The sequence below is a fragment of the Pimephales promelas genome, chromosome 15 (assembly GCF_988280905.1).
Source record: "Pimephales promelas chromosome 15, fPimPro1.hap1.1, whole genome shotgun sequence".
NCBI lineage: Eukaryota > Metazoa > Chordata > Actinopteri > Cypriniformes > Leuciscidae > Pimephales > Pimephales promelas.
Genome location: NC_142783.1, coordinates 26,533,482 through 26,559,190, shown reverse-complemented (window position 1 = coordinate 26,559,190; position 25,709 = coordinate 26,533,482). Strand labels below are relative to the sequence as shown.

At 38.0% G+C, this 25,709-nt stretch overlaps 2 protein-coding genes and 1 long non-coding RNA gene across 5 annotated transcripts; 1 reads left to right on the top strand and 2 right to left on the bottom strand.

Moving 5' to 3' along the window:
• The first annotated feature begins 8,717 nt into the window (after positions 1-8,717).
• On the top strand, positions 8,718-13,037 carry klf11b (Kruppel like factor 11b). Of its 2 annotated transcripts, none has more exons than XM_039668223.2 (4): positions 8,718-8,888; positions 10,057-10,311; positions 11,507-12,281; positions 12,364-13,037. In XM_039668223.2, exons 1-4 carry the CDS (start codon positions 8,847-8,849, stop codon positions 12,657-12,659), a joined length of 1,368 nt encoding a protein of 455 aa, XP_039524157.2. In that variant the 5' UTR covers positions 8,718-8,846; the 3' UTR covers positions 12,660-13,037. The 2 variants fall into 2 exon arrangements, with proteins under 2 accessions (XP_039524157.2, XP_039524166.2); XM_039668232.2 differs by lacking the exon at positions 8,718-8,888 and adding an exon at positions 8,931-9,976.
• Positions 13,038-13,051: 14 nt separating this feature from the next.
• Positions 13,052-16,026, bottom strand: LOC148973578 (uncharacterized). 2 transcript variants are annotated; one of them, XR_016146699.1, is made up of 4 exons: positions 15,523-16,026; positions 15,323-15,384; positions 14,434-14,493; positions 13,052-13,237 (listed from the first exon to the last, which is right to left on the bottom strand). It is a non-coding gene; the product is annotated as an uncharacterized LOC148973578 (long non-coding RNA). The 2 variants fall into 2 exon arrangements; XR_016146698.1 differs by having other exon boundaries at positions 13,058-13,237; positions 15,323-15,381; positions 15,523-16,023.
• A 349-nt stretch (positions 16,027-16,375) lies between these two features.
• dhx32b (DEAH-box helicase 32b) lies at positions 16,376-24,724 on the bottom strand. Its single transcript, XM_039668263.2, has 11 exons — positions 24,251-24,724; positions 23,729-23,922; positions 22,656-23,034; positions 21,387-21,617; positions 21,175-21,268; positions 20,619-20,768; positions 18,879-19,070; positions 18,352-18,492; positions 18,054-18,244; positions 17,516-17,706; positions 16,376-17,256 (listed from the first exon to the last, which is right to left on the bottom strand). Exons 1-11 carry the CDS (start codon positions 24,491-24,493, stop codon positions 17,076-17,078), a joined length of 2,187 nt encoding a protein of 728 aa, XP_039524197.2. The 5' UTR covers positions 24,494-24,724; the 3' UTR covers positions 16,376-17,075.
• Between the last annotated feature and the right edge of the window lie 985 nt (positions 24,725-25,709).

Sequence of the window (25,709 nt, the reverse complement as noted above, 5' to 3'; positions counted from 1 at the left end):
TTTGGCTGTCTGTGTGTTCTGTGGTTTTCAGCTAGCTGTATCCAAAGTAGTTGTCATGGAAACAGGCTGTGCTCCAATAGCCCATCTGTCTGGTGGACAGGAAGTGGCCGGCTAAATAGACTGTCTTGAATCAGAAGTGGCCTCAAATACCCCCTCAGCCTCAGTTTACCTCCTTTTAGTTCCTTCTTGGAAAAAATATTCAGTCTTCATCAGGGAGGAACCAAATACACACACACACACACACACACACACACACAATAATAATAATTTAACATCACTAACAATATTTTGGAATGAGACCTCTACAATACTCTGAAATATGAGTGGTTATATTTGTGAAAAGATCTTAGTGACTTTGACAAGGGCCAAATAGTGATTGCTAGACAATTCTAGCAATCCAAAACGGGAAGTTTTGAGGGGTGTTCCCAGTGGTTAGTACCAAGCAAAACTGATGCAATGACGGACAACCAGGGTCATGGGCACCACATGGGGAGCAAAGACTAGCCTGTCTAGTCTTATCACACAGAAGAGCTACTGTAGCTCAAATTACTGAAAAACGTTATGCTGCCCATGATAGAAAGGTGTCAAAACACATTGCATCACAGTTTGCTGTGTATGGGGCTGAGTAGCCTCTGATCAGTCCGAATGCGCATGATATCCCTTGTCCACCGCCAAAAGCATATACAATCGGCATGCAAGCATTAGATTCAGAACTGGACCATGGAGCAATGGAATAAGGTTGCCTGATCTGAGGTATCACATTATCTTTCAGATCGTTTATCTGGGGAAGGGATGGCAGCAGGGTGCACTATGGGAAGACAAGCCGACAGAGGCAGTGTGATGCTCTGGCCAATGGCCTGATAGGAAACCTTGGGTCTTGGCATTCGTGTGGATGTTACTTTGACACGTACCTAAAGATTGTTGGTGTTCCCTAAAGGCAGTGGCTCTTTTAGCAGTATGATGCACCCAGCCACACTGAAAAAAATGGTCATGATTTATTTGAGGAACATGTCAAAAAGTTCAAGGTGTTGCCTTGGCATCGTGCTGGATTAACAAAATCTATGGAGGCCCCACCTCACAACTTGCAGGAATTAAAGGATCTGCGGCTAATGTATTGGTGCCAGATAACAATCTTGCGCGGCTGCGAAAAAAAAATCCACGTTGTCTGTTGATATATCGAAATCGTCTTCCATTGCAATTTCGTGTCTATCTAAATATGTTTGAAGGATAATACTTCTGAAATCTCTGTGTAAACAATGAGTGACATAAACGTGTGAGAGATGACTTCCAGGGCTTTCCGGTGCGCTTGCGCAGATACAAGCGCCCTCGCCCGCTTGGACATGACTGTGATTACAAGAGGTAAAAAAAAAATCATATAAATACTGTTCGTTTCCTCACACAAACCGCTCGTTTTATGTCTTAGGCCATCAATGTGTTTTTACATTCACGAGTCATTAAATCCTGTTTAACTTGGACTTCTCTGTGCATGCTCTTTGAGGTGAACCAAGGGTGGACCCCATAAATCTCCATTATGTGACTGATAGACAAGAACGGTTTGACCTAAAAATATCACCATTGAAACTACAGCGGAAACAAAGACACCAACATCTTGGATGCCCTTGAGGTAAGCTAAAACATTTAAAACATTAATTTCAAAGTGAACTATTAAGCAGTGAGTTGTTGTTGAACAGGAAACACACCCCTGGATAGTTTTTACCCGAGGAAATCTAGCGTCACAACAATACGTTGAGCCATCTGCTTTAAATTTCACTTCTCCATCTTTCTTCCACATTCTACATCACATTTTCCTTGAACCCTTTCTGTCCTTCTTTATGCAACCTTATAATATTAACTTCACCAAACGTAATGGATTCAGCTTCATCCTTGCACTTACTCCTCAATAATACATTTAAGAAGGATAAGTGCTTTTTTAAAGCATTTATATAAGTGCAAGGCTATTTTAGAGCTGACAAAGCTGAATAAATCCATAGAGATAACGTTTTACACATTTGTTGTGGTCGAAAGAGTTGTTCCCTTTCAGTCGCTCACGTTCGACGTAGTGACTGATTGGGATCACGCTTAAAAAGCCTGTCATCTTCGAGAACTATTTAAACGAGCCAATGTAATTGGCGTGCGTTAAATGTATTACACACTCCGCCCCCACAGCGCAGGTATAAATACAAAAGTGGATGCATGCTAACTAGTGAAGTCTTTCGCTTCGGAGCTGATCGTTTGATGTCTCTGAAGAGTGCGGTTGTTTACAACGAGCGTGTTCGTCGGTGTTCTTCTGAAAAAACTCTCCCAGTGCTAGTGGTTCTACAGCGCGAGTGCAGCAGTGATCGCAAGCTTTGAGCTCTTAACTACTTGTAACAGCAACACATTTCTAAAGGTTTGTATGTGATGACGGCTGGTTAGAGGGTGAAAAAGTGAGTGCTTCACTGTTTCAGTTCATGACATGTGCACACACAACATTCAGCCCTGCTCATGACTTAGACCTGCTCAATCGTGCCGTCAACAAGCCTCATGACAGCTATGGCCAGGGAGAGTAGAGACTCCATTCCCCAGGCGATCCAGCTGGGCAGGGACTACTTCGGGGCCGCAGTTACATCTGTTGCCCCTCCGGACTCGTCCCTCTGCCAGTTGTGTTTCTGTCTGAGCGGACATCCCTTGGACAGAAACTGTCTCAGAAATGCGTTCCCCAGTAAGACTTCTAAGAAAGCAGGTATGTGATTCATTATCGATTGGCGCTGCTCAAGGACAAGGCGGCACGTCCGAAACCAGGCCTGTCACTCGTTAGGCTGGGTCCATTTGCTGTGATCCCTACGTCAATCCCATATGTGTTCTCTTTCACGATACGGCTCCTTGCGGCAAGCCCGTGTCTTCCCTTGGCAGAGTCTGCTCTGCCGTCACTGTTCGGTTGAGTCTCCCCTCTGTTTAGGCTGGAGCAACCCCAGTGACATTCCATATGTTGTATTGCCCGGTCATCCGCCCAGATCATATGTGTATTCTCCACATGTTACCTCCCTCTGGGCAGGATGTGGCTTCCGCAGCGTCCCTTCCTTCCATGTTCAGGGAACGTTTTCCCAGTGGTCCTGTAGGAACAGCAGTGACTTCCCTGGGCTAAGCCCTGTCCCTTCCCTGCCTTTATAGGCACTGGAAGGTGGCAGCACTAGATGGTGTTTTAATTGGGATCCCAATCAGTCGACTACATCGAACACGAGTGACTGAAAGGGAACGTCTCGGTTACGTATGTAACCCTTGTTCCTTGAAGGAGGGAACGGAGACGTAGTCCCGTCGCCACTATTGCTTGACCACCGCTGACTCCGAGTTACGCTTGGCTCCTCAACGAAAAACAACTAGTTTTTTTTCATTCCCCCATTCTTGCCAGTGGTTACTCTTTTCTTAAAAACCTGACATTTCAACTCCAAACATCATTGCTTTATGGCAAAAGAAAACAAAGGCAATGTGGAGAAACAATGTCCATAATGTCCATTACAGCTGTGACTATTTAAGTCTCAAGGACTGAGTCATCGCCTCTCTAAGTCAGCACAATCTTACTGGATTACCTCAGTACTTCACTGCACAGACACACCCTTCTCTCGCCCACTCGCTCTGACAATTGATTGATAAGACAGTCTTCAATGCTGTAGTCTTGAACTACACCTTTTGTGTCACATGCACTTCATTGCTAATCTTGACCTATATTCTTGAAAACTTGTCGAAAATAAATGTAAGTTATTTTGGTTCACTGCTACGGCGGCAGGACACATGACTTAGGGAGGCATTTATATTTCTCATGCGAATAGGCCTATGTATTGAAGCATGTACATGGCTTCTTCTCAGGTATGAAAAACAAATGTTCTTTAAATTCGGAATATGTTATATGAATTATCATCACATAGACATTGTGCAAAGAGCGCTCCCTTTATAATCACTAAAAAGCTGTCACTCATTCATTGCAATTTCAAAAAATTTCCTTTATTATCAATGAAGCTGACAACACAATGAATCTCTAATTTACGGTACATAGTCTACACTTTGTCAAAGAGTTTGCAAACGTATAGAACTCTGCACTTGCAAAAACTTTTCTACCCTTAAACACCTATGATTAGTCATTGCGTTCATACTACCATTCTAAAGTTGAGGGTCAGAAAATTATTATCATTATTTGTTTTTTAATTAGTTAATACCTCTATTCAGCAAGGACGATCAAAAGTGACACTGAAGTAATTTATAATGTTACAAAAGATGTATTTATTTTAAATAAATGCTGTTAGTTTAAACCATCAAAGAATACTGAAAAAATGTATGGATGTAAATTTATGGTACGTAGATACTATGTGTATTTTGTAAACTTTTAAGCACAAGGTAGCTGATTCAAATGTTGAATCAGTCCCAAATGGTTCTTGAGCTTCATTTGCTTTGTAATTGAATAGACAATTAAAAAAAAAAAACAGGTAAATTTGGTAATTTATATAAACGTATAAAAGTTTTTAAAAAACGTATAAAGTCTCCTGATGATGAAAATGTTTGTGAATTCTGTATGCTCAGGCATTTTTGTAAGATAAAGGTAAATGTGTCTCAAAAGCTATTTTATGTGAAATTACAGAAAATTGTTTACTGACTTTGCCCATCTATTTTGGTTGCATGTCCTAATCTTACAGTGTCTTTATAGATTAAATTGACTTTTTATGATTTGTATAACTTCTGTGCACAATAACAGGGCAGACAAATCATAAATGCAAATGTAACAAGTGAGTAGTCTGTGATGCATTTAAAACAGCGCTGTTCTTAAACACCCTTATCACAAATAAATCAACTGACAACAAAAACTTTGGGCTTTCTGAAGATATTTTTTCATTTAAAAAAATACTTTACTCATAACTGACAAAGCACTGGAAAGTACAGGAAATTACATAATGAACCATGCATCAGATGATCGGTATAGCCTGGTTGGGACACACCTTACAAACACAGCTGAAAACATTTCCATAATTTAAAAAATAGATATATTATGCTTTAATGTTGTCTTTATTATCATTTGTCCCTCAATGTGAAGCAAATGTAATCTTAAAGCATAATTTGCATTACCATCTCAACGATCTACAAGTCAAGTATAAGTCACTACGCATGGCAGACCAGATAACTTTGAGAAATGTGCGACTCAGCACATCACAGAACAGGATCTGTTCTAAAACAAAACTAACGTTGAGTCCCAATTGTTGCCCTTTCACCCAGATACACACCCACGTGAAGCAAGTGAGGAGTTTCTGTTGATCAGCCTGTTGTTGAGTTCTACGATCTTATGAATTGCCTGTGTGTGCTGCCAAAACACACACACTCATGTGCCCAATACCTTTTAATGACTGCTGCTGATGTCTTGAGATCTAAATAAGACAAATATGAAATGTAGAAAAACATAGGCCTACAAAACACATGCTGTATATTGAAAGTTACACAAACATGAGACCAGATTGTGTGCATAATACAATAACACCACAAGCACAGTAGTATATTTTACACCTCTAAAAATAACTGACCTACGCTCTTCACGACTGAAGCCGTTATGTGAGAACTGGTGTCGGGTGCTGGGAGGATTGGGACTAGTGGGAATGGGTTGAAGTGAATAGCATAACCTTTCCTCTAGTTTCCTTCCTTTCTCTGTCAGTGTGGCCTGCTTATATCACCAGCATGCCTCTCAGTCCTAACATAACTCCTACACATCCCACACACCACTCGCCGTACTGCAGTTGGCAGAACACAGGCCGTCTGAGCTTACGTGATGCATTCTGCTGTCTCTGACCCTGCTGCTTTCCTGAGTGCCCACCGGCAGACAAATTGACATGTGGCCTACATCCTAGACAGCCAGTTGAGGAGGATGTTTACTGCTATTCTGATTGCTTATGTAGTGATTTGGATAATTTCATTGATTAGAGCAGTGATTCCCAACCCGGAGGAACCTCAATTAAATATGAAGTGGGTTTAAGGAGGTAATTAAAACATATTTGAATTTTTTTTTTTTTTTTTGGAAATCAAATGCTAAAATCAAAATAAATGTTAAAATCATTAATGATTGTTTTTTGGTTTTTTTTTAGGCTTAACAAAAATACAACATTTTTTCCTGGTAACACTTTAGCTTTGGCTCCAATTCTCACTATTAATTTGCTTATTAGGATGCATGTTACTAGAATATTGGCTGTTAGTACTTATAAACCACATTTTAATGCTTTATTCTGCATTATATTCTACATCCCTTAATTCTACCCAACACCTAAACTTAACTACCTTTAATAAGCTGTAATTAGTAGTTTATGACAACAATTCTTTTAATCCTAAATAATATATCTTTAGTTTAAACATGGCATGATGATATTACCATCTTATTTGAGCCATTACTGTGATCAGTATTAATTCAGAAAACTTTGTCACATAGGACCAAATGATGAGCCCCCTTGCTGGAATATATTGTTTCATTAATATTTCAGTGACTTTAATGATGTAATAATGCAATTTAGGGGTGTAGAAACCACCATATCATGTTTCCATTCATATATTTCATTTTAAAGGGTTAGTTCACTCCCAAAAATATTGTCATCAATTACTCAACCACATAAGCATTAATCAGCGAATATAAATAGAAGCTACTTGCGCCTGATGTGTGAGAACAAACCTCATTGGTTCTTGCGGAAGCTCAAACGTGCTGCAAAACACACAAGAATGAACCTCACTGGTTCTTGCACATCACGGTTCTTGCTTGAGCATTAATGTTTCTTCAGAAAAATATTATATTATTATTATTTATTATTAAAATATATTTTTTGTTTCAAATATGAACTAAAGTCATACGGATTTGGAATGACACAAGGGTGAGTGAGTGTTAATTTTTTTAAGTGTACTAACTCTTTAAGGAAATTCTCAAAGACAAAATGTAAGTAATTCAAATACAACTAAAATGACTGCTAAATAGATTAAGGTCAAGATAACAAGCTTGGACCCCTGACAGCATTCATGCTCAGTGTCTCAGTTTCAGTGTGTATTTCTAGCAGGGACTAAAAAAAGATATTCCCTGAACAGAGTTTTCTTTCAAAGAATAACCTCATCTTTTACAGCATCATCTATCACCTGCAGGAACTGTGATCAGAACGTCCTGACATTTTCCAAGATGACTTCGTTGAACATTGACTCACTTAAATGTTACTGTTTATAAAGGCAGACAAATGACGAGTTAGTGTAATCCCAGAAGGTGTGACTAAAAAACGTATGAATTCAAGCTAGATAAAGGATTTTAGATACATTATTATAAATAATGTCGGTTACATCCACCTTACAACTAATAATTATTGTTGTTGTTTTTTAAAAGGTCATTTAATGGGTTCAGATCAGACTAGAGATTGAGGTAAGAATGTTTATTGTACTATCGTAATAATTGCTCTTCCAGATTTGAACGAGGTGCATTACATATTAAGTAAACTATAAAGACTATAAACATTCTGTCCTAACCCTAAAGTGTTTTCACAATTTGTTACATTGCACGATCTATATACTACAGGAAACAATTGTAAAATTGCAGGCCTGGAAATTAATAAAATCGTGTTCATAATATAAGTTGAATAAGTCAAAATATTGATCTTTTTGCAAAGACAATTTCTATGAAATTGTATTTTTATGTGTACGTCACTTTTATGTGCAGCCATGTTATGAAATTATTAATTTGTTCAAAAATACGTTTGCAACAAAAAACATATTAAAAAGCAGAAGACCATAAAACAAAGAGAACCCGCTTCAAACTGTGTCAAAAGTAAAAGAGGTATAAAATAGCACATATGTTGAACCTTAATTCTTGTAGGTTGATTTTTAAAAAAAGAAAAGAAAAAAAGAAATACAGTGAAAAAACCTGTTATTGTAAAAATAAAAATAAAAATATAGATTATAACTGTATCCACCCCATAATCATGCCGGTTGCATTAAACCCATTTATTTAATGTTATTAAATTAAATGTTAACACATTTCAAGGATTGTTGAATGACGATGAGGCTGACTAGTAAATGTTAGGTTAGGTAATGCATATGTTAACTAAAAATTAGCAACACATCCGTAACAGTGGTCTATTTATTAACCTTTTTACAAGATATAGTTAATAAAAATACAACTGTTCAAACATCATCAACAGACACAACTTCATGGCGTTAGTAAATGTTGGAATTAACTTGACCTAAAATGTAAAAATGTTTTAGAAGTATCTGTCATTGTTAGTTCTTGTTAGCTGATCTTACAATAAAAATGTTACAAATTGAACCTCATTGTTACCAATTATAAACTTGGTTGTAAGTAGCCTATAACTTGTTGTTTTTGCTTCTCCGTGCCTGCTAAGCTAATTTTGCTCCTCATGCTGTGTGTTTAGCCGTTACCTGTTTAAGCTGACTATATATGATGCACAAACATGTTTCACTATTATTTGTCTCCTAAAGGCTGCGACCTTTCGCCCAGTTCCGTCCTCTCATAGTTCAGCGAGTTTACAGCGACACTGTTGACTCCCTCCACACGCCCATCTGCAGCCACGCACCCCGGGTCCTCCAATCGCTCGCCTATCACGCACTGATCACGCGCCGGCCTTCACACAATTGGCCAAGGTCTCACACACATTTGTTTTTCATTGGTGGCGTGTTGCCACCCGCCAGACTGTTGTGAATTTAGTTTCTCTTTTTTTCGGAGGCTTGTTTTACTCAGCTGCTGGTAAAAGCGAACTGAATTCCGGTGTCAGTCGCGTCACTGAACGGGCGGAGCTGCTCCATGTCTTTGTTCTGCTTTACTTTTAATTCAATATTTTTTTCGTACGTTTGAATACATGTCAACACACCAGTTTTCTAACATGGAAGAATTATGTGGGGTAAGATCGGGATATTTCGTTTTATACCATTTATATTTATGTAATATACATTTTTTTTAATGAGTTGCTTGTGATTTACTGACACTGACTGGTCATTGCTGATTCAGTATGGTAAGGAAACTGAGGCGAATGACGTCAACTCTTACTTAATGTTACATTTTAACTGTATTTATCACCAATAAATGTTACAATGTATAACATTGTAAAGTTCTGAAAACATACAACCGTCTTCGAGTTGACTGGCCCTGTTATAGTAAACAATACGCATCTGTTGTTGTCTCCATTCAGTTTTAGTGGACACCGTTATTCCTGTTGGCTTCATTTAACCCTCAATTTGGCAACCAAGAAATCATTTTGCGCAATTTTGTATCTTAATTCTCTTGTCTTGCATTTATTTATAGTTTTTAAATGTGTGTATACAGTCACTCACTCCCTCTCTCACACAAGCAGACACTTTTATCATGTTTTTTCTTAGTCTCTTTTGTTGTTATTCTATTTTTCACAGTGGATTTCTTGTGTTATATTTATTAAACTTTAAATATTATATTTGGTAAGAGTGATGTCTTTAAAAAAATCACGATTCTCAATTAAACTTAGAAAAATGCAAAAGAGAAGTGGTCTTTTGGAACCCACTTTAACATCCCACCTGTGCATTGTATTATGTAAAACAGTGAGGCTGGTTGAGATGTGCAGAAGTCAATCAGGTGTGCAGGACCTGTTGACACTGCTTTTATTAAAAACAAACAAAAAAAAAACTGCATGCTGCTTACTACTGGTGTTATTTCTCTGAAGAGCATTGGCTGGGAGGAGCTTTCAGTCAACGTTTTCTGGCCTCTGGCACTGCTCCCGTGTCTATCAGGGGGTTTCAAGTTTTGCTCACAGCCATTTCACATGGCCAGCTTGTGAGGACGTCACTGTTTTGGCTTTATTTGGCAGTGGGAGTTGACTTCAGCACTAATGATAGAGGGTCCCTGCAGACGGGCTGCAATAAAAAGGGCTCCTCTGTTAAAACTGTCTTACTGCTTTGGGATCCATGAATAGATAAAGACTTGAGAAAGACTCATTCAGACCCACCCAGCAGCTGAGCTGTATGTGTCAAAAAAACAGAGGGTTTTCTTTCATCTTTAACACATTACATTACATTAGTTTTGTTGTTTGTGGTTCTCAGGGAGCTCGGATGGAGGACTGTGAGGATTTTCTGGAAGGGAAAAAGCACAGTGAGCACTCTTCGTGCAGTGTTCTGGAATACAATGATCTTGAGGCTGCTGAAGCTCTGGTCTACATGAGCTTCTGGAGTCAGATGTCTCCAAAACCCAACACCTTCAAACCTCGCCCTCTCACACCAGCTTCAGACTCCTGCGATTCTTTCCCGCCCCCCGAACCACCAGAGATCCAGAGGGACTTCGTCTCGCTCTCCTCACTGGTAAGCGAATATTCTTTCGTTGAAATTATCTGCTAGAAGGTAAAATATGTACACTTCAAGCTCTGTTTAATTTGACAACATTCACACCGGGGAACCTCAGGCGCCGCACAGCATAGCACAAAGCTCTTATCAGAACCTGATTTGTTTGCTGAAAACTTTGGGAAGGTTTTATGACACCCTGGACAGGTGGTAGTCTTGAGATAAGCTACATCTGCAAACTGAACTTCAGCACAGGCTCCTTTACTGTGTTTACACGACTCACCTGTGCCGTAATGAATGATGCTGAGAGATGAAAGGACAAAATAGCACAGCTGTGATATATTGAATTGAGCAGCCATTCATCCATTAGGAGATTCCACTAGTTTTTTGTAAAATAGCTTGATTTTTTGGGGATGCACCAATATTATGCTGGTCGATACAATAATAAGCCGATAATTATTTGCATGTTATGGTTGAAAATGAAAGAAAATGAAATATAAAACACTAAAACCAAAGTTTGTACTTGAACCAAATACTTGAATTTAGGTAGAATGTATAGTATAATGTAAAGTATGAAAAATTTATATTTATTTAGAGATTTGCTAAAGCCTTAACAGTGTTATTAAATTATTAGTCTTTTTATAAAATAACTTATATAGAGTATTATATATATTATAATTATATAAAATAGTGAAAAATGATCACCTAAATGTAAAAATAGGGCAAATGAGCATGCACAATCAAATATACAAATCTTAAAATGAATATAAATGATTTTCATTCTGTAGATTGTTTATAATTTGTGTAAATTTAAGTTGAAGTTTTAGTCTTTTATTTTTTATTTATCATGAATCTCGTATCGATCATAACATGAAAATAATTATCGGTGTATCTGTATTGGCCATTTTAATATTGGTGTACTCCTTAAAGAGATACTTCACCTCTGGATAGATGAAAGTGTATTTAAAATGGGTCATCCTGCATCCTATTTGAAGGTGGCACAACGCCGCGACGAGGGCTGTCGCAATTCAAAGTTATTTTATTTAAACTGTTAGTGTAAACTGTTAGAAGACAACAAACATAATCTAAATGTAAAAATAGGGGAAATGAGCATGCACAATTAAATATACAATCTCAATACAGATAAAATAAAAAATCTGATATGGCCTTGATATGCTGGACACTTCTTAACTCTGATTGTCTTATCTCCTTGCAGTGCATGACCCCACCACACAGCCCCAGCTTTACTGAGACCTCCAACACCACATCAGTGCCGGCCTCCCCATCACCACTTACCCGCTCCTGTCTCAGCCTCCCCAGCCCGAGATCTGCATGCCCCACCATGGCCTCCATCACTCAGGACCCCACAGAAAAGGCCGCAGCCCTGCCTTGCAGAGCCATGGCAACCAGCGTAATACGGCACACGGCCGACAGCTCCCTGTATCAGAACATTCCACAAAAGACTGTTCCTTCATCATCATCGCCCACCCTGACCTGCCAAACCCAGACCGACAACATGCCACCATGCCAAAACAGCAGCAGACTTCCTTCTAAGGATGATAAGTGCTTCATTACATCATCTCCTCAGCCACCGCCCCCAACCTCTAGTCCACCAATCATATGCCAGATGTTCCCGGTGGGCCAACCTGGAGTCATCTCAGCGACGTTCATTCAGAAGCCCAGCCCTGGGGTGAAGTCTATCTTGCCACAGCCGCTCCTGATGGGCTCTCCGGTGCCTCAGGGGACGGTGATGTTCGTGATGCCCCAGTCACCGGTGTCTTCGGCTCCACAGTGCCAACAGACTGTTATGACACTAGGCAACACCAAGCTCCTGCCTCTGGCTCCCGCGCCTGTTTACATGCCCTCGGGGCAGAGCAGCATCACGCAGGTCGACTTTTCCCGCAGGCGCAACTACGTCTGTAATTTCCCTGGTTGTCAGAAGACCTATTTCAAAAGTTCTCACCTAAAGGCGCATCTCAGAACCCATACAGGTAAATAATGATCAGTATGTAGCCTCAACTTCTAAAGTCTAGGTCAAGCAGGTCATCTAACATGTCTTGTTCTGCCTTTCAGGAGAGAAACCTTTTAGCTGCAACTGGGATGGCTGCGATAAGAAATTCGCACGCTCCGATGAGCTCTCTCGGCATCGGCGAACGCACACGGGCGAAAAGAAGTTTGTCTGCCCGGTGTGTGATCGAAGGTTTATGCGAAGCGACCACCTCACCAAGCACGCACGGCGACACATGACCACCAAGAAGATCCCATCCTGGCAAACAGAGGTGCGGAACCTTAACAAGATCACCGCTGCCAAGGCCTTGCCCACTGGCACAGCACTACCGGTCAGCATGTTGCTGCCAGCCTCAAACTGACTTTGATGGAGACTGAACTCTAAACCCTCAACAATTTTATGCAGGGACTCATGTTATGAGGGCAAGGCTGCTGATTCTCTCATGGGCAAAAACGTTATTATGCACTGGACTCCTGTCTTCTTTGCTGCACATATTTCACACATTTTGTTTACTATTGTGTAAAAGATTTATGCACTCTTTTTGCCAGTCTTTGTACTATGTTTGTCTTAAATTTTCTTACTTTTTCCTCTTCATTTTTTTTGTACATATCTAATGGAAATGTATGATGTATGCTAAACTACACAAAATTTGAAAAAAGAATTTATATATATACTACACTGTGATTATCATATAATACATTTATTTAATACTCCTTTTTTATTAAACAATGAAGATTAAGTGTGTTTTTGTGATTATTATTAATTTATTTTTAAGCACTAAAGGTTAAAAAAATACACCAGAAAAATTCAGCAACTCCTATGTGGTTTGGGATGGAGTGTTTTGGCTGTTGTTCTGCTTCCCACTGCTCTTGGCAGTAACAGTTCTTCCACTCGCACATTGCTGACGTGATGCATCACTTCCTGTAGGATTCGGGAGGTCTGTGTACAGGATATTTTTGTCTCAGGCATCACCTTTAATAGGCCTTTCACAGCAGCAAATTGACAGTCATTTCATTCGCCGCCAGTAGCCATTAAGTCAGTAAAAAGTTAGCAAAGTTGCTCTTTATTTAAAATAAACTCCTCTGAGCAAACAATATATCAGTTTATTATAAAGTTGACATGTTTGAATAAATGACCTAGTTCCTTCTCTTATAATGTATAAATATTGTTTTTTTTTTTGTAAGTTATGTGGGCTACTTTTATGACGAAAAGCCTTCTTCATTTGCCAAACACATGCTGTTCCGACGAGCAAAAACAACTTATATTAGTTTTGGAAAGGGACATTTCACTGTTGTGAAATTACAACAACAAAAAAGAGTTTCCTTCATTATTGCTCACCACAGGCATGGCATAAATCGTGTGCTTTCCAGTGATACTAATGTTCCCACAGAGATTGAAACAGATGCCTGTAATTACTGCTCAGACCACTGTCAAACATATTTAAAAAAAAAAAAAAAAAAAAAATGCAGCATACTACTGCGTTTGAACGATAGCCTATCAGATTCAGAGCCTGATCAGATTACAAGACTAACTGTAGGTGTGGGAGGCGCGACCAATCAGCTTTCAGAACGGTACCCCGCCTCCTGCCTTACTGACCGACTTTCCCCAACCATGAAGAGGCCTTCAATCTACTGTCCAAAAATGCAGCAACAGCGATACCATGTGGCTTATTGTATTGTGTTTTTATTCTTCATCTCGGAAAGGTGCGTTTATTGAGAAGGTAATAAAATAAACACGTCATATTGTGCTATTTAATTTCTGCTATCAAAGGTCAGGCAGTTTAATATAATGTTAGTTTAAAATAGGCTATTGACACATAAAACAAGCTTCAAAACCTATCTAGATACTCTTCCATTTTGTAAATGTGTTTATTTATAAATATCATGAATGAATGACAGGAGACTACAGGACGTCTACAGATTTTCAACTCCATCCACTGAATTTTCACAACAGATATGAACAATATTGACAGGTTTCATTATTGATATATATATATATATATGTATATATATATATATATATATATATATATATATATGGGCCATTTCGTTTGTCTGGTGTTGCTATAGCTACTAATAGGTTACTGTAGGTTACCTAAAATTAACTAAATCATTTTAAAGAAAACTGTACAATACCTGATTAATTCAACTGTGAAATGCAGATTTCCATTGTAGACCCCAGGTCCCAGCTGTAATCTGAAAAAACAAACAAAACAAAAAAACTATTTGTATGTATATATATATATGAATGTATGTATGTAATAAAAAATTTAATGCTGTAACATCAGTGATATAAAAATGATTCACAATACTTGATACTGTAGTAAGTCACTAGTGATCAATAATCCTTCAATGTGTCAATAAAACAGTGCATCAATATTTATTTTTAATTTAATTAACCATAAAAATAAAAAAGAGGATGTCTTATAAACCTTCATGTTGTGTTCCTGCAGCTTTGGAGAGGTTTCATTATTCAGTCTTTATATTAAGTAGAACAGGTTTTGTATTTATTTTTGGAACTGACTGATCGTAGGCCTGAGATTGTAGGATCTGAGCTTATGCACCACTTTTTTTTTTTTTTTTTAGATGAAGCTACAATTAACCTTTTTTTTAACTTAAAAAACTGAGGTGCATAAAGAAATAAAACACCTGTGCTAAGTGAAAGACAAGAAGTTGACAAAAACATTGAATCCAACCAATACTTGGTGAATGGTGATTGTATAGCATAATGTGAGATTTCCAACAATTTGACAAGATTGGTCAAGGTAAAACCAAATTATGTAAAGGATTTTCAGCACAGCACCAGTTTAATACAGGGGTTTTGAATTTCAATAGACATCCAAAGTCTTCAAATGATACATATTTTTTTTCTTTTTCTTTTTTTTCTCTTAAAGTGGCTTCACACACCTTACATTTAATGATATACAGGCAACTACTCTCAACCAAACATGGCACTGGACACAACCTAACTTCTTCCAGTGGAAATTATGTACGTGGAGATCAATAATAAATGAAAAACACTTACGAAGCTGTTGCTGTGCTCTCAAGTTTGGTACAGCTCAACAGGTCCTTTGGAGCCATGATCTTCTATTCAGAGAGCAAGGAAATAGATAGGGATTCCGTACTTAAATGACTTTAATTGTTTATATAATACATAGTTGATTCTAGTTGTCATTGGCCTACTGGCGAGGCCTTCACCTAAAAAAAAAGTTCAAACAGCCATACCTTTTCATGAATGTTTCCGGTTGGTTTGTTCACTGAGTTAACTTTATTTTTGTCCTTCAATTCGCCACTCACATAAACACCAAACTGTGATTCATCATGTGTATTGCCCCTGTAAACGTTGTTGCTGTCTTTTCTTTTGGCAGAGTAAAGTCCAGACGACTTTGATCCAAATATTAGCATATAATAGGAAGACTGTTATATCAGCGGTGTCACACTCTTCGGCATCGAGAATTCTGTCCACCTGCTTCACCGCAAGATCATCGGCGGAAGTTTTGTTTGAGGGACCCAACTGACTAGCATTCCGGTGACTGCCACTGACGTTTTCCTCCGTCACTGTCAACTACTCAAATACTCAAATAATTATTAATCTTTTTTTTATAGATTTAATAATACAGTCGTTGCAACCAGTGACGGTAAGCAACCAACCAACACTCGTATAATTCGCAAAAGTATATGGGCTGCAAGTACCCGACGCAACGCGTCTGTCTGTGAGTTGTAGATGACGTCAGCACTCCTTCGACCATTGAAAGACGTTGTTTACAAACTGCAAGCGTCGCGAGTGAACTGGAACAAACCAAACATTTAAAATCATTAATTAGTATTAGACCTATGTTTTTATTATTATTATTATACATTCATTTTCAATATGAAAATGTGTGTTTAACGCATTCACCTCAGGAAGTGTCTAATTTTAAGACATTTCTACCATTTTCTGCTTTGTTTTAGGATTCCCTAGATGTTTGCATCACTGCAGTGTTCAGTTTGATGTGAAACGTAATTATATATTTAAAGTTGCAGTGGTATTTGGGCATGTAACAGCTTAATTAATATGATATAAATCAAGTAAATCATTTCAGAACATTTTGGACTTTATTCAAACTGTTTGAGAGTTTTATAGAAAAAAAAAAATCAGAGATACAATATCAACACTTCCAAAAACACTTTTGTGTGAATTATCAAGCTAAACTGAAGTGGAGATTAATTAAAGAAAAAAAAAAATTAGTTAAACAAACGCCTTACAAATAAATACATATACAACTGGAAAATATAATTAACAAAAAAAAAATCCAGTCTTTTACAGCTCTGCTGCACTAAATATAACCATTGTGAAACACAATCAATGCAAAAAGGAAAATAATGTTCAATTGTACTATCTTGATGCACATGGCTAAATCTGCTAGTAGCTACAGTTTATAAAATACATTAAAGTCAATGACAGTTTATTCATTAACTACTGCACAGCAGTAGGTCATTTAAATTGTTATAAATTCAGCGGAGAGAAGACAACAGTTCAAACTGTTATTTCCTAGAAGCATTGTCCCGCTAAATGTTTTTCTGCACGCCCTTTGAATTTAAGTAACAGATTACACAATCTGTTCTTTTCTTCATCATTGTTGATTAATCAATCAAACTAATTTGGTGAGTCTATTGAGATTTCTCATTGTGCCTCACATATTCCATGTTTACTGTATAGCAGGCCAGCAGTCTAAGCATCTTGTTTGCACACGGTTAATGTCAGGGTAACGCAGTGGCAACGTATGCCATTTCCCCAGTCATTGTATGGTACAGCGCTCATGGGGCTGCTCCTCACTGGCAGCGCTGCTGGGGGTCTGGGATTTTCTTATGCCTTTAGATGGGGCAGCTGAACCATGATCTATAATGTGCTGCAGTACGTCTTTACTCTCACTAGGTGGCAGGTTATAGAAGAAGTACTGTGGCGCCATCTGAATGAACCTGTCACAAGCAAACAGCAAAGAAACGATAAAATTACAATGCACAGAAGAACAATTTGCTCAAATGGTCAAAAGAAAGAGTAAATGGCATGCTAAACAAATTAAAAAGCTTCATAAGGAAATTTGAAATAAATATATTTGTAAGTTGTAAGACACTGAGCTAAATGAAATTATCGTATTGTACATTATTTACTAATGAAGTCACTTTCTGTAATTCTGTCATCTAGTTTTCTAGACAAAGCAGATGATCCAGTACTTACTCATGTGCTGAGATCTGAGAGACAGTTCTGATACAGTTGTTCTCTGATAGCGTGTGCTCATGGTACAGAACCCAATCTGGAAGATTCTTCTTGTTCATCTCGGTTCCATAGCCAGACAGTGGGTGGATCTGAGCCACATGTTTATGGGTTAGCATGAAGTAATTCCCTGACCCATCAATGTCCCTCGCCACCTGGAAAACCCAACACAGAGATTAAACATTTTAAAATGCACTAGAAAAGCACCCAGGCAGTGTTTTAGGAGCACTAAAGATACTTAAATATGTAAATCAATGTGCTTTTTGCTAATCTGCCTTAATCAGACATTACTGTCCCAAGGCAATAATTTAAAAGAGAATTAGCGCACTGATTTTTACTGCTGTGCATTACTACAGTGCATTTGAGAAAGAGATTAATCCTCTTTGTCGTTCAGTTTTAGAGAAACTCTGAGCTTTTACCATTAGGAACTAAGCACATTTCCAAAATGCAAGGTACAATATTATTCTGTATTACGTACTGTATAGAATCTCTATATCCATACCTGCATGAAGAAGCCAGCTAGTAATGCACGTTTGATGTTCAAGTTGTTGTTTTTAGAGCCAAAGGCGGGTAAGGACACTGGCAGCTCTATCCGTTTCAGGATTTCTGTTAGCTCAAAGCGTATCGCATCTGCTGTCTGAAGCGCAGCCAGACTAAGGAAATGGTCTTCACACCACTGTTCCACACTAGAGTCTGAAATGTGAATGTGAAATCGACTCTTTATATGTTAATATGTCCTGTTTAATTCACCACATTGGCTATTATAGGCTATACAGCTTTTGTGCTTTGTATTTACTCACATGGCCCTTCCTTAGCATATCTGTAAGCATTAAATATGTTAATAAGGGTGAAGTGGTCTCCTTCAGCATGCTGGAACCTCTGATGACACAGCAAGGCCTTCTGTCTCATTTCCACTGGGGGTGTAAGGAAACTGCTCGGAGCTAAATTACAAAGTAAGAGAGAGCAATTTAAAGCTTTATAGTCAATCATAAATGTTTTTTTTTTCATTATAGATTTTTTAATAATTAAATGTTGTTATAATAATAATAATAAAACTAAATATAGTATAATAAAATAAATATTTGTTAAAGTATTTTTTGATTTTTTTTTTTTAGTATTCGTAATAATAATAGTGGCAGAGTAAGTGAATTTATTAGTAGAGGTTAAATTATCCATATATTTTAATGGGGTAAAAAAGGTACAGTCACTTTGGTACAACAACAGTGATCTGACATGATTTCCAAATATAACTGGATGGAGCAAAGTCCTATCGGAAGTGCTGACACGTGGTACACCTGTTGAGTGGATTGTACTGAACAAGGATTACCTGTTAGCATGGCAGCGATGGTCAGCACTTCACTCACACAGTCGAATTCGCAAGACGCAAGCAAAGTCTTAGCCATCTGTGGCTCAAGAGGAAACTCTGACATGATAATTCCAATCTCAGAGAGATTCCCGTCATCATCCAAAGCAGCAAGATAGTCGAGTTCCTCTAAAGCTTGCATGAGGCCTTCTGGATCTATGGTAGGGTGGATACAAATATTTAGTATATTTCAAACTATTAATCACAGTTTTCCAAGTGTGGCATTAATCTATTCTGGAAAAATATGCAGAATAGTTTGAAAAAAAAAACTGACCCAGGGGTGTCATTCTTAACTAAAACCATTCAAATCCATTTCTTTAAATTAAATAGCACTGAAATAAAATAAAATATTAGATGATATTTTAGTTTTTTTCTTTACTGTAGTTGAAATGCTATAATTACTGAAACTCAAGCAGAAATAAAAAAAAAATTAAAACTAAATAAGACTTTTAAAAATATGATAAAAGCAAAAGAAAATCTGTCAAATTTATATACAATTTATATGTTATATATAACACAAATTGTATTTAAATATTGATAAAATAAAGCAGTTAACTCATAAAAATAAATGAGTTTTATTGTTTTAAAAGTAGCAGACTGGTTAATTTCAATAATATAAGAACAAAAATGTAAATTTATGGGTTGTTATTGTAAAAATAAGGCTGTCATTTTTACATTCAAAACTATAGACCTTACTCACAGCAGCGCCATCTTTGATTTTTAATGGGAATAAAGGTGAGGCTGTGAGGAATAGACATGCACCTCTTAGGTGGTTTGTCCTGTTAATAATAATTCATTACATTTATATAGCACTTTTCTCTGCACTCAAAGCGCTTAAAAGAGTTTTATTTAAAGTGTTTTTGGATTGTAATATCAGTGGATAAAAAACTCTAGAAAAACATGAGCTGTGGAACATTGATAAGTGATCTAGGAGCTTCATTCAGCTTTTCACAATGGATAGTATTGAAAAACCAGCAAGTCTTTCCCTCACAGCCTCGCTTTCATATCTGACACACCTGAGCAAGTATTATTGTGGGAATAAATCAAAAGGTTATCAACTGTAAGCTGCGGTGCATTTTCTGAATAGAAACGCTTGTTAGTCCGACAGAGCAGACAGTAAACAGACAACGAACTCTCACTAATTTGCGGCATCATAACAAAAGCACCCCGCATATTTGCTCAGTTGCATCATGAGATAAACAAGTTCATCTAGTTCACCGCTCTTGTCGTAGCTCCACTAATGATGCTGCTCATCTGACTGGTGTGTGTTATGGAAGCAGGTTATCTCTGGAACAATGAACGCAGTCAGAATGCTGTCGGCTCAGCTAAAGCACGGCTCACCACCTCTTAATACCAGCAGTGAGCAGAACAGACCCATCTGCACCCTTACTGTGAGCCAAGAGAACCTGGATGATCCCAGCTTTGCTCGGCTGCTGTAAACAGCGGAGAGTGAACTTGTTTGTGTTCAGATGGACTGCTTAGATTCATGTGAGGGATTCTAGTGTGAGTGTATGAATTATTGAATATGGTTATCTCCAATATGTGGAAAACATTCACAGTTTGAAATTAGTACACAATATATCAATAATAGTAAAAAAAAAAAAATCCCTTATATTTACATTGAGGGCAGAACCCGAGTCAGATCTAGAGTGGGCTTTTTTTGATTTGGAAGTAAGAGGTTTGATTAAATAGGAAGGATCTCACCTGGTCTGTCAATGAAGTCACAGTGGCTCAGGCCAGCAATTTCCATGCGCTTTAGGAAGAGCACAGTGGAAGTGATGTCAGACTCAAGAATGTGAGGGACGCTCTCAACAGGAAGTAAAGTGTCCTCTTGATACAAACAGAAACACTTGCCTGCATACATGAAAATACATGAAATACATGGAAGTACATGTCAACTTATTCTACTAACCCATAACCCTTTATTCTACTAACCCTAATCCTATCCCAAAAGTCTACTAATGCTCAACTAATACTCTAACGAGAGTTAGTTGACATTTAGGTGCAACGTTATGTAGTCAACATAATATCTAAAGGAGACCATCAAAATTCAGTTTAACATCTGTTCTTAATATTTTTGTGAATATTATTGATTAAGTGTGTTTTTCATTGATTAATTAAAAGTTTAAAGGAACAGCATTTAATAAAAATAAATAAAAATATTACTTAAAAAAATACGCTTGCGTATAAGGAAATATTTAATTATTTTATAATCAGTAATATCTTTATTTTATAATTTTAGAAAGCAAAAAGCTCTCACCTGTTGGGCCTGCAAGTTGTTTTCGGCTCTCGGCTTGGCTCTTGCTGATTGGTCGAATAACAATGGAGTTGGCTCTGATTCTAGGATTGTAAACCTGTCACAAAGAAACATCACAGTTTCATGTCCACCAATGAAAATGTATAAAAGCAGAGCTAATAATAAGGAATAGTCTGTAAAGTTCAAAATAATAAAATGAAACAATCACTACATACATATCTTTTTTGCACTCCAGCATCAATCACAAAGCGAATGCTCTGAACGGCCCAGAATAAGTCTTCACTGGGGCTGCAGGTGAGGAAGACTCTCCTACTCTTGCTCTCCTCAGAGAGCACTGAGAGACTGTCTCCCTGCGCAGGGCACAGAGACACGGGCACCAGCTCGCCGTGAGACAATGCAAGATTGACACCCTCTCGCCGCAAAATGGCATGGGCACATTCAATCTCCTTGAAAATGAAACAAGAAAGAAAACTTTCTATTACCATGGCAATGGGACCTTTTTCAGTTCTATGCTAGATACGTTGAAGGAAGACAGGGACATTCACGTTGCACAAAAACTAAGGATCCTTTAAAATAATGATCTGCCAGTAGCCTGGGCTCACACAGGCTGAGATCTAATATACATACAAATACACAATAAAAACATCAAATTTTAGTAAAGACTGTGAGGTTGAGTTCACACTTAGTTCTCTTGGTCCAAAACAAAAAAGAAAATGATTAATTTAGTCCTGGTAAACTTAGCATTCACACTGTCATTTTTGCGCTACTTGTGCACATTCTGTCCTTTTTAGGGTAGCATTTTGTGGCATCACGTCCTGTTTGTGGTCCGTTTATATGTCTTTGGTCCGTGTCGCGTTAATATTTCATTCGAACCGCACCAGAGTTCATTTGGAAATGGGCCGAGACCCATCATTTCAGTGGTCCGCTTGTTTGGTGCACACCAGGGTTCGGATGGCAGTGTTCACGCTTCAAATGAACCCCACTAACAGAGTAATCGCACCAGGGGTTGTTTTCATCAAACTAAACCTGCCAAGTGTGAACAACACACCCTAAAACTACAACTGAGACGGAGTCCTTAAATCTGTGTGTATTTTTACACACAAGACATTACTATTAATTATTAACAAATATATTTTTTATAAATTAATAAATATAATTATTTATGTTTTGCAGATATGAAATTACACACCTGAAATGCAAAATAAAGTGATCATATAAAACATTATTATATTATATATATGCTATAGATAATTATTTTTTGTTTTAATGTAAAATTTTATTAATAGCTTAAAAATAACTTTAAAATAATTAGACATTTTTATTCATAAATGAATGCAATAAATAAATTGAATTTATAAATATTAATTATAAAAAATTAATGTGTTCATTTATAAAATGATTTATAATAAATATTTTCAAAAAAGTCATCAAAATGCAAACAACTAGTCCACTGTCTCATCTATCAACGTTTAAATGTCTCTTACTTGCTCAGTTGCCAGAAATGTGACAATGTCTCCATGGTTTTGATTCTGATGTATCTCCAGTGCCAGTCTAAGAGCAGAGCAGAGGTAATCCTTCACACCTCCTCTCCCACTCCCATACACCACCTCGCACGGCTGTGGCCCTTCCAGCCGGATCTGAGGAACGCTTCCATAGTGACTTAGCAGTTTCTCAGCGGAGAGAGTGGCGGTGAGGATGACCAGTCTGAGCTCTGGCCGTGCGAGGAGCACGTCTTTGAGCAGCCCGAGGAGCAGGTCTGTGCTGACGGTACGTTCCTGGGCCTGATCAATAACCACCACACCACACTGCTCCAAGAGGGGGTCTGACATCATTTCCCGGAGCAGCACATCATCTGTGCAGTACCTGCAAAGCAACAGATGTCATTGCAGGCCTCTTCGAGAGTGCTATTAAATACAAAATCCTTCTTAAATGCATCTACAAACAAAAATTTGGGTGGTGATGGCACAGTGGATTAGACACATGCCTTTGGTGTGAGGGACCTGGGTTCGAATCCACTATGAGACACCAATGTGTCCCTGAGCAAGACACTTAACCCCTAGTTGCTCCAGAGGCGTGCGACCTCTGACATATATAGCAATTTTAAGTCGCTTTGTATAAAGTGTCAGCTAAATGAATAAAAATGTAAATGTAAAATAACAAGCTAAGTGAAGACAAGCAGACACGATTAGATGGGAATTTTCAGTGTTTTCTTTAAGGTCAGCATTTTCATTAAGTCAGACTCTCTCAGCTGTTTTAATCACTGTTCTGGCTCTTTGTTCGCCAGGCTGACTTATGGCGGCTCTGAAAGGTTTGATGAAGCATATGGACAGCATGGAAGTACGGCAGCTGCTGTGGAGACCCTCAGACCGAGCCCCCTCAGCCTTTTGTTAGCTTTTATATTGTTTAGAGAAGTCCCTGAAAAGGAGATGCACGTGTGGTGGTAATGACGGGGGGAGGGGCAGATAGTGACATTTAATGGAAGAGAATGTCCAGGACAAATGACCAAATAATGTGCAGGCTTTACTTTTCTGAAGATGCCTCTGGATCATATACACACCTCAGGACAGTGTCAGGGGAGCTGCAGGTCTGAAGTGGGATGCTGTACCCAACCTCATTGCCGATGTTCACGTCCATCTCGTCGGCCACACGGAGGGCCAGTTCCACCGTGCTCTGTTGGTGAATCTGAGTGCACACTACCATGCCATTCTGATACTGCGTAGACAGGCAAAACTCTGCACACCACTGAGGGATCTAAAAGAAGATTAAGCCGGATAACACATGCTCAAAAATAAAACTCACAATAATATACTTTTGATATTTTCAATTCTAAACTAGGAGTGAATACGTTGTTTCTGCCCTGTTCATTTGCTTTATTTTCATTTGCATTAAAGATGAAGCAATGTGTTCACATTAAATTTAATAACAATAAACTCAATTCAGTTAAACATTTAGCCCTAATGTGTCCATTAGGTCAGAATATGGCATAATATGAGTAAAAAAAAAAAACATTAGAATACTTCTTTAATAACATTTTAAAGTACAAGTTAACACCCTTGTTGTATGATAAACATAAACTCACCTGAGTGCTTTGTCCTGTTTTAGATGTGCCAGTAACTATCACAATCTGACTGTTGATCAAACTGTCCATAAACTCGCATTTCGCTCCCCACACCGGCAGACCTTTTCTTTCTCTTAATAGTTTGTAATATCTTGAAGAAAAGGGGAGCCCGTCGAACTGATTTAACTCCAGCATATCATCCGAATCAATATCTTGAGTTTCGTTGGTTTCGGATAGTGTTTCCACATCTGTTGATGGTTCCATCTCCGTCGCTTTCCTAATTCACCTCTCTCTTCAATTGCACAAATAAATCAAAAGGAACAAGTTGACTGTCTGGATACGATGAAACGCTCTATTATTCTTGTGACATATTTATGGCGTTAAATAGATGACCTCTTCCAGATAAGTTTTAGAGACCCGCGCTCAAGCGATGCAGACTCTTTGTGTCATCAGTTGTCCCGCTCAGCGCACCAGCGATGTTCGATTCGTGAATGAATCGCCTTTTTTGAGTCGGATCCTTTCAATGAACAAAACCGGTTCGTTCACCAGGCGCACTCTCGAGTCAGCATGGCTATAGACCATTTCACAAGATGTAAACAACACTGGTCCAGAAGCACTTCCTGTTTCAGTTTCTAACTGTTTTCTTTATTTCACATGTAAAGAAAACATCTTAAAGATGTTTGTTTAACTTTTTGATTCAGTTTTAAATGTTCTGTTGGTTGTATTTTATCCCAGCTTTTATGTAGTGTTAAAAAACTGAAACAGGAAGTGCTTCTAGACCAGTGTCCAGTGTTGTTTACATCTTTTGAAATGGTCTTAGATAGCATTTTAAATTCAGCACCAATGATTTGTAATAGAAACACGACACTGTTTTTTTTTTTGTTTTTTTTTTAATGAATAAAGTAGGCTAGTCGGCCTATTGTTTATTGCAAATGTATGTTTAGGCTAGGCAGCCCCAAACAAGCTTACTACATTAATGAAAAACAACAACAACAACAACAACAACATTTCCAAGTGGGCCTCAAGATGAATTTAACATTTATTAATTTGAAAAGTGTGACATTTTATAACATTTTAAAACACCACAAGCATTGCTATAATGAGTAACCTATAGGTCTACATTTTATATAATATAAAAAAAATATAGGCCTATAGAATATTTTATTGGGTAGAAATTGTGAGGCAATATATATATAAAAAAAGAAGGTCATGCATAATCATGTAATTTACTATGGACCACGTGATGAGGTAAAATAATTACTGAATCTTTTTGACCCAGTTCTTTAACATGAATTGTTCAAAAGAACCGATTCGGTCTTACCGGTCCGTCATGAGCGCATTGAATCACCGCTGGGACGCGCAGCGGCAGAGATTTTAAGTAGTCATGTGGTCATTAATCTCATCATCACAATAGATAGATCCCCAAATGATGAAAGTGACTAGTGCAGGGTAAACAACATTAACAAGGTTCAGTCTTGAT